Here is a 16823-nt window from a genome sequence, read left to right as displayed (position 1 = left end):
TTTGACTCTTCTAGCGTGAGGCCTCACTTCTTTCTGCCTCAAACTTCAGGCTGGCGGATTTGATGCTGGAACGCCAGCTGAGTCTATCTGTAGCTAGATGCTGCCATGACTGATGCTGAATGCCTGCAAGGGAGAGCTGTTTCTTCAGCTGGTCCTTATAGCGCTTTTTGGGGGCCCCTTGGTTTCATCTCCCTTCCTTGAGCTCGCCAAAGAGAATTAATTTCGGCATGCGTGTATCATCCATCCTGGCTACGTAACCTGCCCAACAAAGCTGTTGTTTGAGTATAATAGACTCCATGCTGGGCAATTTCGCTCTGGTAAGGATGTCCTCATTTGAGACGTAGTCCTGCCACTTGATTCCGAAGATGTTTCGGAGACAACGCTGATGAAAGCGTTCCAGTAATCTGATCTGCTGGCGATGCAGAACCCAGGTCTATACAGGAGGGTAGGGACCATAATGTCTCTGTAGACCTGCACTTTTGTGGAAAGGTGCAGTGTATGATTCTGCCAGACTTTCTTTGAGAGTCGACCAAAAGAACTGCTGGCCTTGGCAAGGCGACTGTCTAGGTCCTTGGCAACAGATGCGTCATTTGAGATAACACTACCGAGATACGTGAAGTGCTCTACTGCATTCAGGCTGGTACCCTTGATGTTGATTTGGGGTGGGGTATACGCTGTATGGGGGACCGGTTGATATAGCACTTCTGTCTTTCTCAGGCTGATGGTGAGGCCGAAGGCTCTTGCTGCTTCAGCAAAACAGTTGACAATGTGCTGCAAGGCTTGCTCAGTATGGGCGACAAGGGCGCCAGTCATCTGTGAAGAGCAGCTCCATGATTAGCTGTTCTGTGATCTTAGTGTGGGACAGAAGGCGCTGCAAGTTAAACAGACTTCCGTCGGTTCTGAAGCGGATATAGATGCCGTCTGTCAAGTCTTCTTTGGCCTCACGAAGCATCATGCTGAAGAAGATGGAGAACAGAGTGGGCGCCAGGATGCAACCTTGTTTGACACCATTTGAGATGGGGAAGCTGCTGGACAGAGTCCCGTTGTACTTCACTTGTCCCATCTGGCCTTCATGCAGCTGGCAGATGATGGTGAGGAGCTTTGGAGGGCAGCCAAGGCGTGCAAGAATCTTCCACAAACCCTCACGACTGACCGTGTCAAAAGCCTTGGTTAGGTCTATGAAGGCTGCATAAAGGGCCATGTTCTGTTCTCTGCACTTCTCCTGGATCTGTCTCAGGACAAAGATCATGTCGTTGGTTCCCCTGTTGGCCCGAAGTCCGCACTGACTCTCGGGAGTATTTTCATGCGCTATTGTAGGGGTAAGCCTGTTGAGCAGCACTCGAGCCAAAATCTTACCTGCTATTGAGAGGAGAGTGATGCCCCGGTAATTAGAACAGTCGGACCTGTCGCCCTTGTTCTTGTACAGGGAGACAATGACCGCATCCCGAAGGTCATGTGGAACCATTTCCTTTTCCCAGCAACTGGAGAAGAGAATCTGAAGCTTGTCGAGGACTGCCTCACCTCCATTTTGGTACACCTCTGCTGGGATGCCATCTATGCCAGGAGACTTCCCTGGATTCAGCTGCGTGGTGGCCTTTCGGATCTCTTCAAGTGTTGGGGGGTCATCAAGTTCCCATTTCACCTCCACCTGGGGAATCTTCTCGATTGATGACTCTTGCACAGTGCGCTTGTCACTGAAGAGGTTTTCAAAGTGTTCTGACCAACGCTGCATAATGGTTTCCTTGTCCGTCAGAAGGGTGGAGCCATCTGAGGAGCGCAGGGGTGCTTGCACTTGATGTGCTGGCCCAGGGATGGTCTTAAGGGCTTCATAAAAGGAGCGCATGTCTCCGGCATCGGCATGTTGTTGTGTCTTCTCCGCAAAAGCTAGCCACCAGTCGTTCTGCAGTATGCTGAGCTTGCTTTGCAGTGTGGAGCAGGCATTTCTGTAAGCTGTCTTGGCAGAGTGGTCATCAGGTTTAGCTAAAAGAGTCTTGTGGCATGCACGTTTCTTTTCTAGTAGTTCCTGGATCTGTGCATCAGACTCATCAAACCAGTCTTTATTTTTCCTGGCTGAGAAGCCCACTACTTCTGCTGCCATCTCCTGAAGGATGGTCTTTAATCTCATCCACTGTTGTTCAGGGTCGTCAGGCAGGCCTTCTTCTCCACCCAGTCTCTCCTCTAGTTTGGCCTGGAACTCCATTTTTGTGTCTATGTCTTGCAGTTTGTGGACTTGTAGCTTCTTAAACTGTGGGCCTTTCTTCTTAGGAGGGGGCTTGAAAGTGAAAGCAATCTTGGAATGGACCAAGCGATGATCCGTATAGCAATCCACGCTAGGCATCACCCTGGTATGTAGTACGTCTCTTCTATCACGCTGTCGCGTCAGAACGTAGTCCAGAAGGTGCCAGTGTTTGGAGCGTGGGTGTCTCCAGGTTGCTTTGAATCTCTCTTTCTGTTGGAACAGGCTGTTGGTGATCGTCAAGTCATGTGCAGAGCAGAACTCCAGCAGCAGGCGGCCATTGTCGTTACAGTTGCCTATGCCATGTTTCCCTAGCACGTCCTTCCATACATCAGAGTCGCAGCCCACTCTGGCGTTGAAATCTCCCATGATGAGGAGCTTGTCCTGGGTGTCGACGCACTGTAGAAGGTTGTGCAGATCGCTATAGAAAGCCTCCTTAACTCCGATGTCGGCCTGCATGGTTGGGGCATACACACTAACAATAGTGGCAAAATCCTTGTTGTTGATGGGGAGCCGGAGTGACATGAGTCGGTCAGAATGTCCAACTGGCAAACTGTGTAACCTATGTGCTATGGCGCTCTTAATCATGAACCCGACCCCTGAGAGTCGACGATCTTCTTTAGCCTTCCCTGACCAGAACAGTGTGTAGCCTGTGCCTTCCTCGGTGAGTGACCCTTGGTCTGCAAAGCGCACCTCGCTGAGTGCAGCAATGTCTATGTCAAGCCTTGCTAGCTCTTTGGCAACTAAGGCTGAGCGTCTTCAAGGACGATCGCTATTGTCTGAGTCCATCATTGTGTGTACATTCCAGCACGCAATTTTCAGGTTCTTTGTTTTTCTTTTCGCACCGCGTGTAGTGATGCCCGTTGGCAGCGGTGAGCCAACCGGGTCTAGTGAGACAAACCATGTTTAGACCACCTTTTCTAGGTCTGTCTCCATGTGGAGTAAGCAGGGCTATCCCTAAACAGGGCTGCTTGGTCACCCAGGGCCCTGCCGGATGATGCTGTTGTCTCGGGTCAGCAATCAAACGACAATAGCTCCTGAGCCGCCTGCATGCAGGATCGAGACTGCAGCTCCCAGTGCCATCATGCACCTGCTGTTTTCGCCTCTTCCCATCGCTGCAGGGCTTTCCTTCCTGCCTGCGCTCGTTGCTTAAAGTGGGGATCAGCTCGCGCACACCAATTCCACTCTTTAGGCAAGGTGGCACTCCACAGTGGCACAGACAAGCTGAGACGGCTGTGGCAACCACCAGGCTGTAGGTTTACATCAGAGTGACCGTCTCCTAGCCTCTGGCTAAAGAACCTTCCTCGGAGGCACGGGGGCAGTAACCCAGGCTGGGGGTTTAACATCAGGGTTTTCCTTCCCCTAGGTGGACCGCCTTAACAGGGCTAATGAGTCTCATCTACCCACTGCTATAAACCAGTCAGCTGGGAGGCTCGTGATGGCGGGAGTGCCTAGATCCCGTATAGGTCATGGACCTACCACTGCCATACTTGAATAAACAATATCTGTGTTGTAAAACAACAACAACAAAAACACAAAGCCAACCTAATCAAAACCAAAGTGAGTGCAGCTCCAGGAAAACCTACCTGAAACAATCTAAAACTGACTGAAAATAAATCTGACTCAATCTAAACCGAAAACAATTCATCTAGCACAACGTAACTATAGCTTGTAAGCTAACAAATGGAATATCAAATCAAATTTATTTATTTATTTATATAGCGCCAAGTCCCCAAGGCGCTTTATATTGTAAGGCAAGAGTCATACAACAATTACAGAAAAACCCCAACGGTCAAAATACACACATATACATATATATACATATACAAATATAAATATATATATATATATATATATATATATATATATATATATATATATATATATATACATAAACATGTATATATATACATTCAACAAAAATATAAACACAACACTTTTGGTTTTGCTCCCATTTTGTATGAGATGAACTCAAAGATCTAAAACTTTTTCCACAAACACAATATCACCATTTCCCTCAAATATTGTTCACAAACCAGTCTAAATCTGTGATAGTGAGCACTTCTCCTTTGCTGAGATAATCCATCCCAACTCACAGGTGTGCCATATCAAGATGCTGATTAGACACCATGATTAGTGCACAGGTGTGCCTTAGACTGCCCACAATAAAAGGCCACTCTGAAAGGTGCAGTTTTGTTTTATTGGGGGGGATACCAGTCAGTATCTGTGTGTGACCACCAGTTGCCTTATGCAGTGCAACACATCTCCTTCGCATGGAGTTGATCAGGTTGTCAATTGTGGCCTGTGGAATGTTGGTCCACTCCTCTTCAATGGCTGTGCGAAGTTGCTGGATATTGGCAGGAACTGGTACACACTGTCGTATACGCCGGTCCAGAGCATCCCAAACATGCTCAATGGGTGACATGTCCGGTGAGTAAGCCGGCCATGCAAGAACTGGGACATTTTCAGCTTCCAAGAATTGTGTACAGATCCTTGCAACATGAGGTGATGTTCTTGGATGTATGGCACAACAATGGGCCTCAGGATCTTGTCACGGTATCTCTGTGCATTCAAAATGCCATCAATAAAATGCACCTGTGTTCTTCATCCATAACAGACGCCTGCCCATACCATAACCCCACCGCCACCATGGACCACTCGATCCACAACATTGACATCAGAAAACCGCTCACCCACACAATGCCACACACGCTGTCTGTCATCTGCCCTGGACAGTGTGAACCGGGATTCATCCGTGAAGAGAACACCTCTCCAATGTGCCAAACACCAGCGAATGTGAGCATTTGCCCACTGAAGTCGGTTACGACGAAGAACTGGAGTCAGGTCGAGACCCCGATGAGGACGACGAGCATGCAGATGAGCTTCCCTGAGACGGTTTCTGACAGTTTGTGCAGAAATTCTTTGGTTATGCAAACCGATTGTTTCAGCAGCTGTCCGAGTGGCTGGTCTCAGACGATCTTGGCAGTGAACATGCTGGATGTGGAGGTCCTGGGCTGGTGTGGTTACACGTGGTCTGCGGTTGTGAGGCTGGTTGGATGTACTGCCAAATTCTCTGAAACGCCTTTGGAGACGGCTTATGGTAGAGAAATGAACATTCAATACACGAGCAACAGCTCTGGTTGACATTCCTGCTGTCAGCATGCCAATTGCACGCTCCCTCAAATCTTGCGACATCTGTGGCATTGTGCTGTGTGATAAAACTGCACCTTTCAGAGTGGCCTTTTATTGTGGGCAGTCTAAGGCACACCTGTGCACTAATCATGGTGTCTAATCAGCATCTTGATATGGCACACCTGTGAGGTGGGATGGATTATCTCAGCAATGGAGAAGTGCTCACTATCACAGATTTAGACTGGTTTGTGAACAATATTTGAGGGAAATGGTGATATTGTGTGTGTGGAAAAAGTTTTAGATCTTTGAGTTCATCTCATACAAAATGGGAGCAAAACCAAAAGTGTTGCGTTTATATTTTTGTTGAGTGTGTGTATGTATGTATATATATATATATATATACACACACACATACATCGTGGAATCTCGCTCCTGTCAGTCACCGGTAAGATACTTGCCCGGGTTATTTTAAATCGTCTAATTACCACCATATCTGAAGAGACACTTCCTGAAACGCAATGTGGTTTTAGGCCTAACCGAAGTACCATGGACATGATCTTCTCGATAAGACAAATACAGGAGAAATGCACCGAGCAGCACCTTGACCTGTACATGGTCTGCATTGACCTTACTAAAGCATTCGACACTTTCAACAGAGAAGCCCTTTGGCTAATCCTGGAGAAGCTCGGCTGCCCAAACAAGATGATCCGCATCATCTGCCTCTTTCATGATGGCATGGTCAGCTCTGTTTTAACCAGAGGCGGTACCTCAGCCCCATTTGCAATATCTAACGGGGTAAAGCAGGGCTGTATCCTTGCCCCAGTGCTGTTTAACCTCTTCTTCTCCTGCATTTTGAACCATGCCCTCTGTGATCTCAATAATGGGGTGTATCTAAGGTACAGGTTGGATGGATCCCTCTTGAATTTACAAAGACTGGTGGCCAGCACGAAGACTACTGCCAGGCTGATCCAAGAAGCCCTCTTTGCGGATGACTGCGCTTTGATGGCGCATACAGAATCAGACCTACAAACCCTAACTGAGAGCTTCTCCCAGGCTGCATGCCTGTTTGGTCTAACCGTCAGCCTTTCCAAGACTGAAGCTCTTCACCAACCTGCGCCCGTGACGTTTCAACTGTAAAAACAGCCTTCCTCAGGCAGGAGGCTGAAAATCAAAACCTTTGTGTAATAAAATAAAATGTTGGAAACTTGTCCCTTAATTTTCTAAGGTCAAAATGAACTGAGCTCTGTCTCTGAGTTCTCTGAACTGAAACACGGCTGGTATGACTGTTCCTTTTATAGCAAAGCTAGGAGGGGTGGAGTTTACCACTCATTCTCACATCTCAAAAAATAAAACTCAACTTTATGTTATTAAAGTGCTTTCCAAATTCTGTGTTTCATGTGTGGTTATTCCTTTTTTAACCTTAAAACAGCTTTTTCAAAATGTTTTATTTTTGCTAGAGCCATCCTTCAAGGTAAGTAAAGCTTTTTTTCTTTTTCTTTTTGTCCGAGCTGTCCTTCATGGTAAGTAAAGCATTTTTTCTTTTTATTTTTGTCAGAGGTGTCCTTCAAGGTAAGTAAAGCATGCTTCCTTTTTTATTCTACCTTGTGTAACTTTTGACTTTTACAATGAGTTTTTTAGAATAATTTTTAAGCCAAATTATATTTATCTTTGCATTTTAAAGAAATTATTAAACTGAGGTAAGGGGGGGGAAGGTCAAGGATAGGGGTCAGGATTAGGGTTAGGGTTAGGATTGGGAGGTAAGGTTTGGGTTTAGGATTAGGGGTTTGGATTAGGGGTCAGGGTTAGGGTTGAGATTAAGATTAGGGTTAGGGTTGAGTTAGGGTTAAGGTTAGGGTCAGGATTACAGTTAAGGTTAGTTACAGTAGAGGGGAAGGATTAGGGTTAGGGGTTAGGGTTAGGAATTAGGGTTAGGGGTTAAGATAGGGGATAGGCTTAAGGTCAGGGGTTAGGATAAGGACTAGGGTTAAGTTTAGGATCAGGAGCAGGGCTGAGGTTAGGTACAAAAGAGGGGAAGGGGTTGGGTTAAGACAAGAAAGGAAAGACCAGTTCGCACTTCCAACTATCCCTCCACCCCGATTTTTTTGTTGGATTTATGTCCCTTTAACCATTTCTTTCAAAATGAATTCCTTTTGTCTTTTAGGTCTCTCCCAGACAGTCCATCAATTTTAGTTCACTTTGTTTTGACTGGTTCCTGTATAGAATTTTTCTATTTATGGGCCTCTCAACCAATGATTCCATAACCAAGATGGTGGACTTGTCCTGACCAGCACCACTGGAATTGAATAATCAGGTCCCTTCTTAACTTAGTGACCTCATAGTACCATATCACCCCAATAGAGCGCTTCGCTCTCAGACTGCAGGCTTACTTGTAGTTCCTAGGGTTTGTAAGAGTAGAATGGGAGGCAGAGCCTTCAGCTTTCAGGCTCCTCTCCTGTGGAACCAGCTCCCAATTCGGATCAGGGAGACAGACACCCTCTCTACTTTTAAGATTAGGCTTAAAACTTTCCTTTTTGCTAAAGCTTATAGTTAGGGATGGATCAGGTGAGACTTAGACTGCTGGGGGGTTCCCATGATGCACTGAGTGTGTCTTTCTCTTTTTGCTCTGTATGCACCACTCTGCATTTAATCATTAGTGATTGATCTCTGCTCCCCTCCACAGCATGTCTTTTTCCTGGTTCTCTCCCTCAGCCCCAACCAGTCCCAGCAGAAGACTGCCCCTCCCTGAGCCTGGTTCTGCTGGAGGTTTCTTCCTGTTAAAAGGGAGATTTTCCTTCCCACTAACAAAAAAGTTAGCTTCGATAATTAATGGTTGGCAGATTAGTGGAATTGTGCCACTGCTTCTCAGGACAATCCAATCTCTGTACTTACAAAGCAAAAGCTGTGTTCGGGTGCTCGGCAGTGAGATTAACGTGAGATTGGCCAGAGAATCAGTGCAGCAGGGGCGGTGTTGCATTCGCTCAACCTTACTGCTGTGACAAAAAGGGAGCTGAGCCAAAAGGTGAAGCTCTCGGTCTACTGGTCAATCTTCGTTCCTACTCTCACCTATGGTCATGAGGGTTGGGTCATGACTGAAAGAACTAGATCACAGTTACAAGCGGCTGAAATGGGATTCCTTAGGAGGGTGGCTGGTGATAAATACTGTCTAAATACTGCCTGTAATAGAGATATAAATTGTGAAATGGTTGTGCAACTGGGCACTGTTATGACCATAGTTGTACAAAATGAAGGTGATTTGGGGGCTTCAAAGTTTATTTATTTATTTAACTTAAAAACAAGATTATTTCAGCGGTGTTAGACTTGAGTCTATTTGTCTTTGCTCCAGTTTTGGAGAACACTCTCACACAGCACAGGACTTGCTGACATATGAAGATAGATTTTATCCAGCTTGTAAAGATTTTGATAATCTGCTGCCTCCATCCTCCCCATCTCTCCTTGCAAATTCACTGCAGAAAATGGTTCTGGGGAACATTAGCATGGCTAAACCCCTTCAGCGTCTGGGGGCTTTGACACCCCCCAACCAGGGCCCTCTTCACTCCCAGGCGTTTTAAGCATTTTTCTTTATTTGTCTCTCACATGTCTGTAGATGAACTTGCTGAAATATTTCGGGAAAAGGAAGGATATTATTTTTATTCGTAAATGGGTATGGTTTGTTTTAAATTAGAGTTTGGGTTGCCAAAAATATTCGCAGTCTGAGTCTCACTCCAGCCAAAGTCCCAAAGTTGGAAACCCTTTTTTACCACAAAATACACCACAGAGAAAAGATACTTTATAACATGTTTGTTTGTTTGATAATTTGAACTTGTATTGTACAATCTTGAACGTGATGGTATGATGTTATGATGACAAGTAACAGAACATTTGAAATGTCTGTGGCTAAAGAAGTGAACCTTTGAAACACCTTGCTGAATTGTGATCTGGTATCTAGCCGAGTCGCTTGTTGTTGCATAAAGGGTTCAGAAACAGCATTCAGCAGGGATTTTATTTTTTATTTTTGGTCCACTAAGGGGGATGGGGTATGTGTATGTGTGTGTGTGTTTGTGGGGGGGCACTCTCCCTTACCCCCTGGTTTAAAATAGTGTTAAATACAAAAGCGAGTTGGACTGATATTATCACTGGAGGACAGAGCAGTAGTGCCATTTAGTGATGACATCTTTTCAGCTCATGTGTCACACCCTGATGGAAAACAAAAAACTGATACATTCATATTTTGTTCCAGAAATATAAAATATGTGACTCATGGCTCTATTAACAGTATGATGCTGTGCTGTTGTAAAAAAAACTATTATCTGCCCTGTCTTCAACAGTCACCTCTTTTTCATGTCTCCATAGGTGGGACAGGTGAGAAAGACCGGGCACCCATCAGCCATGAGTCCATTGTGCTCATGGCCAACTCCCAGACAGATATGGATGAATGGGTCAAGGCCATACGGCGTGTCATCTGGGCGCCCTTTGGAGGAGGTATAGCCAACCTCAAATGTAAAAAAAATGTCACTTAACACACAAGAATCAGCATCAGAGCATTGAAACACACCTATAAATAAGTTTATAATTTTTGAATATTTATTGTTGCAATACTTGTAAAGTGTTTTTTTTTTTTTTTTAAATTATCATTACTATTTTGTTCTCACTCATGCCTGGTCCTGGTCACTGATCTTTGCCTCTCACCAAAGAGCCCGAGTGAATGAGACATTTTGAGCCTAACCTGGAAAAAGTGTGGTTATCCATCTTTTGCATTCTGAGAAACCAACATTTCTTGACAGTGTGTGACGTTTTACTCACTCAATTCAATTCAATTTATTAAACTTATAGAGCACCAAATCACGACAGCATCGTCTCAAGGCGCTTCACATAAAACAACTCAACAATAAAAACCAAAACAAATTTGATAAAAATAAATCAAAGAACATGAACAAAAGGTTAAATGCATGATAAAAACTTTAAAAGGTTTAAAAAAATGAATAAATGAATAAAAGCATGGTAAACAATATATTAATCATATAAAATAGAAAACGCGTCTTCAGACGTGACTTAAAAGTCTCCACAGAGTCTGACTGCCTCACTAGCACAGGAAGATCATTCCACTGGGCTGGGGCATGATAAGAAAAGGCTCTGTTTCCCACAGACTAGGGACACAGAGCAATCCTGCATTCTGTGAGCGCAGAGCCTGGGCCGGTGCGTGGGGCTTAAGTAGATCCACCAAGTAGTGCCAGTCCGTGAACAATTTTATAGACCAGTAGCAGAACCTTAAAATCTGATCTCGCAGAGACAGGAAGCCAGTGAAGAAACTCCACTGAGTAATGTGGTCAAACCTTCTGCTTCGTGTCAAGTGTCTGGCAGCAGCATTTTGGACGAATTGAAGATCCCTGATTCTGGACTGTGGCAACCCAGAAAATAAAACATTGCAATAATCCAATCTAGAAGAAACACATGCATGTATCAGGGTCTCAGCATCAGCCATAGACAGGACAGGACGGATCTTCACTATATTTTGCAGATGGTAGTAAGCAGTCATCATGATGTCTTGAATGTGGAGGTCAAAGGACAATGTAGGATCAAAAAATACCCCAAGGTTCCTCACTTTGTCCGTATTGTGTATAACACACAAACCTAAACTAAGTGGTAGAAGGTCAAATCGATGCCAATGTCTCGCTGGACCAAGAATCATCATTTCAGTCTTATTAGAGTTCAAAAGCAGGAAATTACTAGACACCCAGCTTCTCACTGAATCAAAGTAATCTCTAGGGATTTTATATGAATGAGATTACCAGCAGTTATTGGCATGTACAATTGAGTGTCATCAGCATAGCAATGAAAGGTAATCCCAAAACTCTGCAGAATATGACAGAGGGGTGCTATATAAAGAGAGAAAAGCAAGGGGCCTAGGACAGATACTTGTGGAACCCTGAATTTCATGTCACTAAGGCTAGAGGTAGTGTTATTGTGCAAGACACATTGAGAACGACTGGGCAGGTATGATGTCCACCAGGCCACAGGTCCTTAAACAGTTTTGTTGGTGTAGGATCAAATAAGCAGGTTGTGCTTTTTGTAAGTGTCACTAGTTTCATCAGCGCACATAGTGAGATACTATCAAGTTCAGTAAATCTAGGTAACATGTCAGTGTTAGCACCCACCTCAATAGCAGGGTGTAGTGGCTGGACCAAGGCATGCTGGGATATGTTTAACCTAATGTCTTCTATTTTTATCTTAAAATAATCCAGGAGGTCCTGTGCTAAAAGGGAGAGTGAATAATTCATGGCTGTCCATGAATGAGAAATGCTCCCATGTCAAAGAAAAACTTTGAATTATGCTTGTTTTTATTAATCAAATCAGAATAATATGTCTGCTTTGTAGCCAATAGTGCAGGCTTATAATCTAAAATAGCATCACGCCACGCAGAACACCTCGAATTTGGAACTAAGCCATTTCCATTCCAAACCTCTAGCCTTCTGCCTGAGGTCATGCAAGTAATTATTGAACCAAGGCGACTGTACCTTGGGAAGGCGTGGCCTTAATAGAGGAGGCGCAATCTTATCAAATGCAGTTTTGAGTGCTGAATTTAAGCTATCCGCAAGACTGTCCACCGAGTGAACATTCACCAAACATGATTTTAAAATATCAGGCAATCTAGCTTCGAGTTCAGTCATAGTTGATGGTTTAATACGTGCCACACCAATAGACAAGGTTGTTGCTCCACCATATGCGGCAGTGTAAATGTCAGCCTAATAAATGAGTGGTCAGAGACCACCAGTGGAAGAGGTAAGATGTCAATATTCATGACAGCAAAGCCACGGGTGAGAACCAAATACAGGGTATTTCCACTAATGTGCGTCGAGTCCTGAATGTATTGCTGGAATCCCAATGCATCCACAATTTCCATGAATGATTTGCAGAGGAGATCAGAGGGCTTATTTATATGAATGTTAAAGTCACCAAAAATCAAGATGTTATCTGCACTAGTTGACAGACTAGAGATGAATGCACCAAATTCATCTAAAAAATCAGAATATGGGCCAGGGGACCTATGAACAGTGACAAAATAGCACAACTGATTTCCATTTTTATGACCCTGACAGTACTTGATTGTGGGCATAGTGGAGAATCAGATGCTCAAACGAACTATATTATGAACCCCGACAGTTAATAAGGTAAACCCGGATTTATAAATAAAAGCAACACCCCCACCTTGCCTCACATCACGAGAAATGTGACTAAATGTGTATGCTGGTGGGCAGGCCTCATGCAGAGGAAGGACATCTGTGGATTTAAGCCAAGTTTCACATAACCTAAGCATATCCAGGCAATGATAAATGGACTGCATTTATATAGAGCTTTTACATTTGCATCAGCTGCTCAAAATGCTTTACAATAATGCCTCACATTCACCCCGATGTGAGGGTGCTGCCATACAAGGTACTCACTATATACACCGGGAGCAACTAGGGGATTAAGGACCTTGCCCAAGGGCCCTTAGTGATTTTCCAGTGTGGCTGGGATTTGAACCGAGGATCCTCTGGTCTCAAGCCCAACGCTTTAACCACTAGACCATCACCTCCCCCACAATTAAATCATTAACCAACAATGACTTCAAAGACGGTGATCTGATATTAATGAGACCTAAAGTAAGGATCTCAGTGGGGTCAACAGTTTTTAGTGAAGTCATGTGGGGATTTTTGCTCCTCAGCTGCCAGTGACACAGCGCATTTCAGCAGCCGAAGGAGCTCAGATGAAATGCCGTGCCTGCGGGTCTGCAGCCGACAGCACCGGTGTAGAAACTCCACCAAGTCAACAAGTCCAGAACCATACAGTTCTGTAACACCATAAGTCGGAGGGCTCTTATTTCTTCCGTTGTAGCGTTTGCCATAGCGAGGGTGGAGTTCATAAAACGTAAAAAGCTGTATCGTGTCATTCCCACTTGATCTGCCACTAGGTTGACCCCGGCTTGAGGAACAAAGCTGAATAAAACCCTCCATCCATCCCCAAAGATACGTTTATCTGGAGGTATGTCTCCTACAGTATCAACTAGGGTACGTTTGGATCGTTTGATACTGTGTGCTTCCTTGAATTTCAGAGTAGAGATCGACCATAGATGTTTCGGGATGTAAACTAATTCTTCATGTCAATACACTAATCCGCATGTCCCTCCCCAACCTGGAGGGGGGTGGGCATAGACATTGGTGCTGCAGAGCCAGTAGTAATCAGTTAGTATCCTGTTACCCTTTTTGGAGGGAGCAGTTGCGGAACAACCACATCCTTTGTCGTCAAATGATTTCTTGTAGTGTAGCCGCCTTAAGGTTGCATTGTTAGCACAAGTATTATTATTCATGCATTGTTTTTGGGCAGCTTTATTCTCATACCGACAATAGGTGTAGATTGCATTGCACAACCATTCAGGAACATCGCCTAATCGTCTAGAACCACTGGCCGTCAAGCAATAGTCAAAAGCGTGGTATATCAGTAGGTCGGATATTAGTAGGGGATTTTTTACTTGGGGCCATGCTATTGCGTCGGGTGTTCCATTCGCTGAACAGTTTATGCGGGATAACACGGAAAACCCGGTTATATTAATTGGGATTGTGAAATTGGCCTGATCTATATCTGTATTTATTCCTGGGTGCGTGGACAAAGCTAATAAACAGCCCATTTTAATAAGTGGTGGTACTGTAGCATGTAGCCCATTGTGAGTGCTGGACACTGGCATGTGAACGCATACATAACAGTTAGATTGATTAGCCATGTATGAAGTGTAATTCACAAATCTCCACCACATATTCATGGCATATGGGTGGCATGGTGTCTCCAGCATGTCGACGTATCGTTTCTCTCTGGTGGTCAGCTGTTGTTTCGCTAGTTGAACACGTAGCATCCATTGTTGGGCTATCCACCAAAACATTAGTCCCACCAGAACTATACATGCTAAGACCACAGCACAACAGCCTGTCCTGCAATGGGAGGGACGAGTACGCCTCTTTGGGCCGCTCTCTCCCTGCTCATTCATTTCAGGCATTGTTGCTAGGATACAGTGTCACCAGGGAACCACACCTAATTGAGTAGGGATCCCCCTGCTTCACTGACATTGTGATGAACCACACCTGCACGGTGGAACCCCTTTGTAGTCGGACTTCCCCACTACTCGTTTGAGGCTCCTGGCACACGCTGCAGCTTACAGTGGCTTAGATGTATCCATGTCGGTCTTTCAGCAATCTTCACTGTGGTGGGTGTAGTCAGTAGCACTTGATATGGTCCTTCCCAGCGTGGAGTGGACCAACACTTTCTTTTGATGACTTTCACGAACACCCAATCTCCTGGCTCGACCAGCACTTTATCCTGTGGAGACAAAGAATCAGGCGGCAGTGAATGTGCATTGGATATTTCTTTTTGTTGTAAAGTTTGTCTCATAAAGTCAGCTGGAGTCTGTTCTTCGTCTGCTGTCTTCAAGTCCATTGAGAAGAGTGGTAGTCTATAAGGTTGTCCATAGAGGATTTCAAATGGGGTCAGTCCTGAACTGGTCGGTGTTATGTGCATGTACAACTTCACTAAGTCCAGGCATTCAGGCCAGGGACGGCCTGTGTCCTCCATGCGTTTTTTCAGTCTGCTTTTCACTGTTCCATTTGTGCATTCTATCAGTCCTGCACTTTGCATGTGGTATGCACAGTGATGTTTCAGATTAATTTTCAAATTGTCAGCCATTTTCTCCACTACTTCATTCACGAAGTGTGTCCCGTTGTCACTGTAGTTCTGCAGTGAAATGCTGATTTTTGGGTGAACCTTGTTTTGGCATACCACCAAAGTTTTTTTGCAGTTCTGATATCCTTGGATGGTGCATATGAAGATCCTGGGTAATGCCCCTCTTGCACCCTTGGGCAATTTGCATAGTATGCAAATGAAGTCGGCCATTATGGAAAATCTGTTATCCATGGATTAAGATGTTAAATAATGGAATAATGAAGGGGAAACGTATTTGCGCTCTATGGAACGATTACCAAAAGATATTCTGAACCATTTCATGAAAGGCCATCACGTAATGAGGCACAAGCCTGGATTATGGAATGCAATTTGGTCAGATATGTACATTGAGAGTACATTTATGCGTTATGGTCATGGCGCTGGGGGCATCATTGGCATTACACTGAAACCATCTGCCTTGAAGAAGTGGGCTTTCAGCATGCATATCTGCTCGACGTTAGAAGAAGATGTTACCAAGATGACAAGTAGTAACAAAGAGACAGAAGTGACAACACACAAAGAAGAAAAACCGTCTCGAATTTGAGCTGATAACCAGGATCGAGCCAAAATTAAAGACAAACTTCAATTGTCCATAGATCCTTTGGATTTATCAGACCATCCAGATGGCATAGTCAATATTGCGACTGGACTTATTGCTCCATCTGTTGTGAACATAGAGCAGGCCTTACAAATAGGAACAGCACAGATGGTTTCTTTCGAGAATTCTCTGCCCGACAGATTCAATGGACCAATTAGCAAGGAGGTGGTCACAATGAATACAACAAAAAAGTTGATAAAGGTGGGAGGCAAAGATGTCTACGATGTGAATCTAATATATTCAAGGGTGTTGGGCATTCAGCAATCTCGTGACATTGATTTCACAGATGTACTTAGACATGAACTTGCACCATTGCCAACCTCAGTGTTTAAAGACACTGGCGATATGCGCACTGCCACTGGAAAATCCTCTTTGAAAAAGAAACTTAAAGTTACTCTGTCTTCACGTCATGTATATGATGCCGAAGTAACTATCATTGATGGCTGTGCTATTCTCTGGTGCATACATTGGCCTTGCAAGGGAACTGTGCAGGATTACATTGACAATTTCTGTACCTTTGTGATCAACAAAACAAAGGTTTCAGATGTCTATGTTGTGTTTGATCGCTACTATGAGTACAGTATTAAGTGTCACAAGATCAATTCGGTCAGGTCCAGGGTCGGACTGGGAACAAATTTCGGCCCTGGCATTTTTCCTCTGGACCAGCACACTATTGGCCCAACGAATCCACCCCCAAACACGCACACCCACCCGTCCATACCGAACCCCCAATGAACAAATACTATACAGTTGTAGTCTTACACACCTCTCTGCAGCTTCTCTCCCCCTGCCATCCCCTCATTACCCCCAACAAACTCACATGAGCAGATTCATGATGTTGCGAGAAGTATCCCTACACTTTGGCAGTTTTTTTTTATTTTTAATTATGCAAACCAGCTAGCCAATATAACAACAACTTTGGCCATTTTGGGTTCAGTCTCCTTGCATGTATTTAAAAGTTGGAGGGCTTTTTATAAGGCATTAACAGAAACCAGCAACTCAAAGTTTGTATTGAATTCAACATGTACTGTCAGCTCAGGCTACTTGAGTGAGTATATCACCTCCTTGCGAAATGCTACAGTATGCAAATTCACAGATTGCGGCAAATTACAG

The 16823-nt window shown here is 44.5% G+C and overlaps 1 protein-coding gene across 1 annotated transcript in view; it reads left to right on the top strand.

Annotated features, from left to right (window-relative positions):
- Positions 1-16823, top strand: part of si:dkey-191m6.4 (rho GTPase-activating protein 22) — a 177503-nt gene that overhangs the window by 133710 nt on the left and 26970 nt on the right. The window contains exon 4 of the mRNA XM_034193578.1: positions 9719-9847. Coding sequence (XP_034049469.1) covers positions 9719-9847 — 129 coding nt within the window. The remainder of the gene's footprint in view (positions 1-9718; positions 9848-16823) is intronic.

This window comes from Thalassophryne amazonica, chromosome 18 (genome assembly GCF_902500255.1).
Source record: "Thalassophryne amazonica chromosome 18, fThaAma1.1, whole genome shotgun sequence".
In the NCBI taxonomy this organism is placed as follows: domain Eukaryota; kingdom Metazoa; phylum Chordata; class Actinopteri; order Batrachoidiformes; family Batrachoididae; genus Thalassophryne; species Thalassophryne amazonica.
This window is presented reverse-complemented; position numbering and strand designations above follow the sequence as displayed.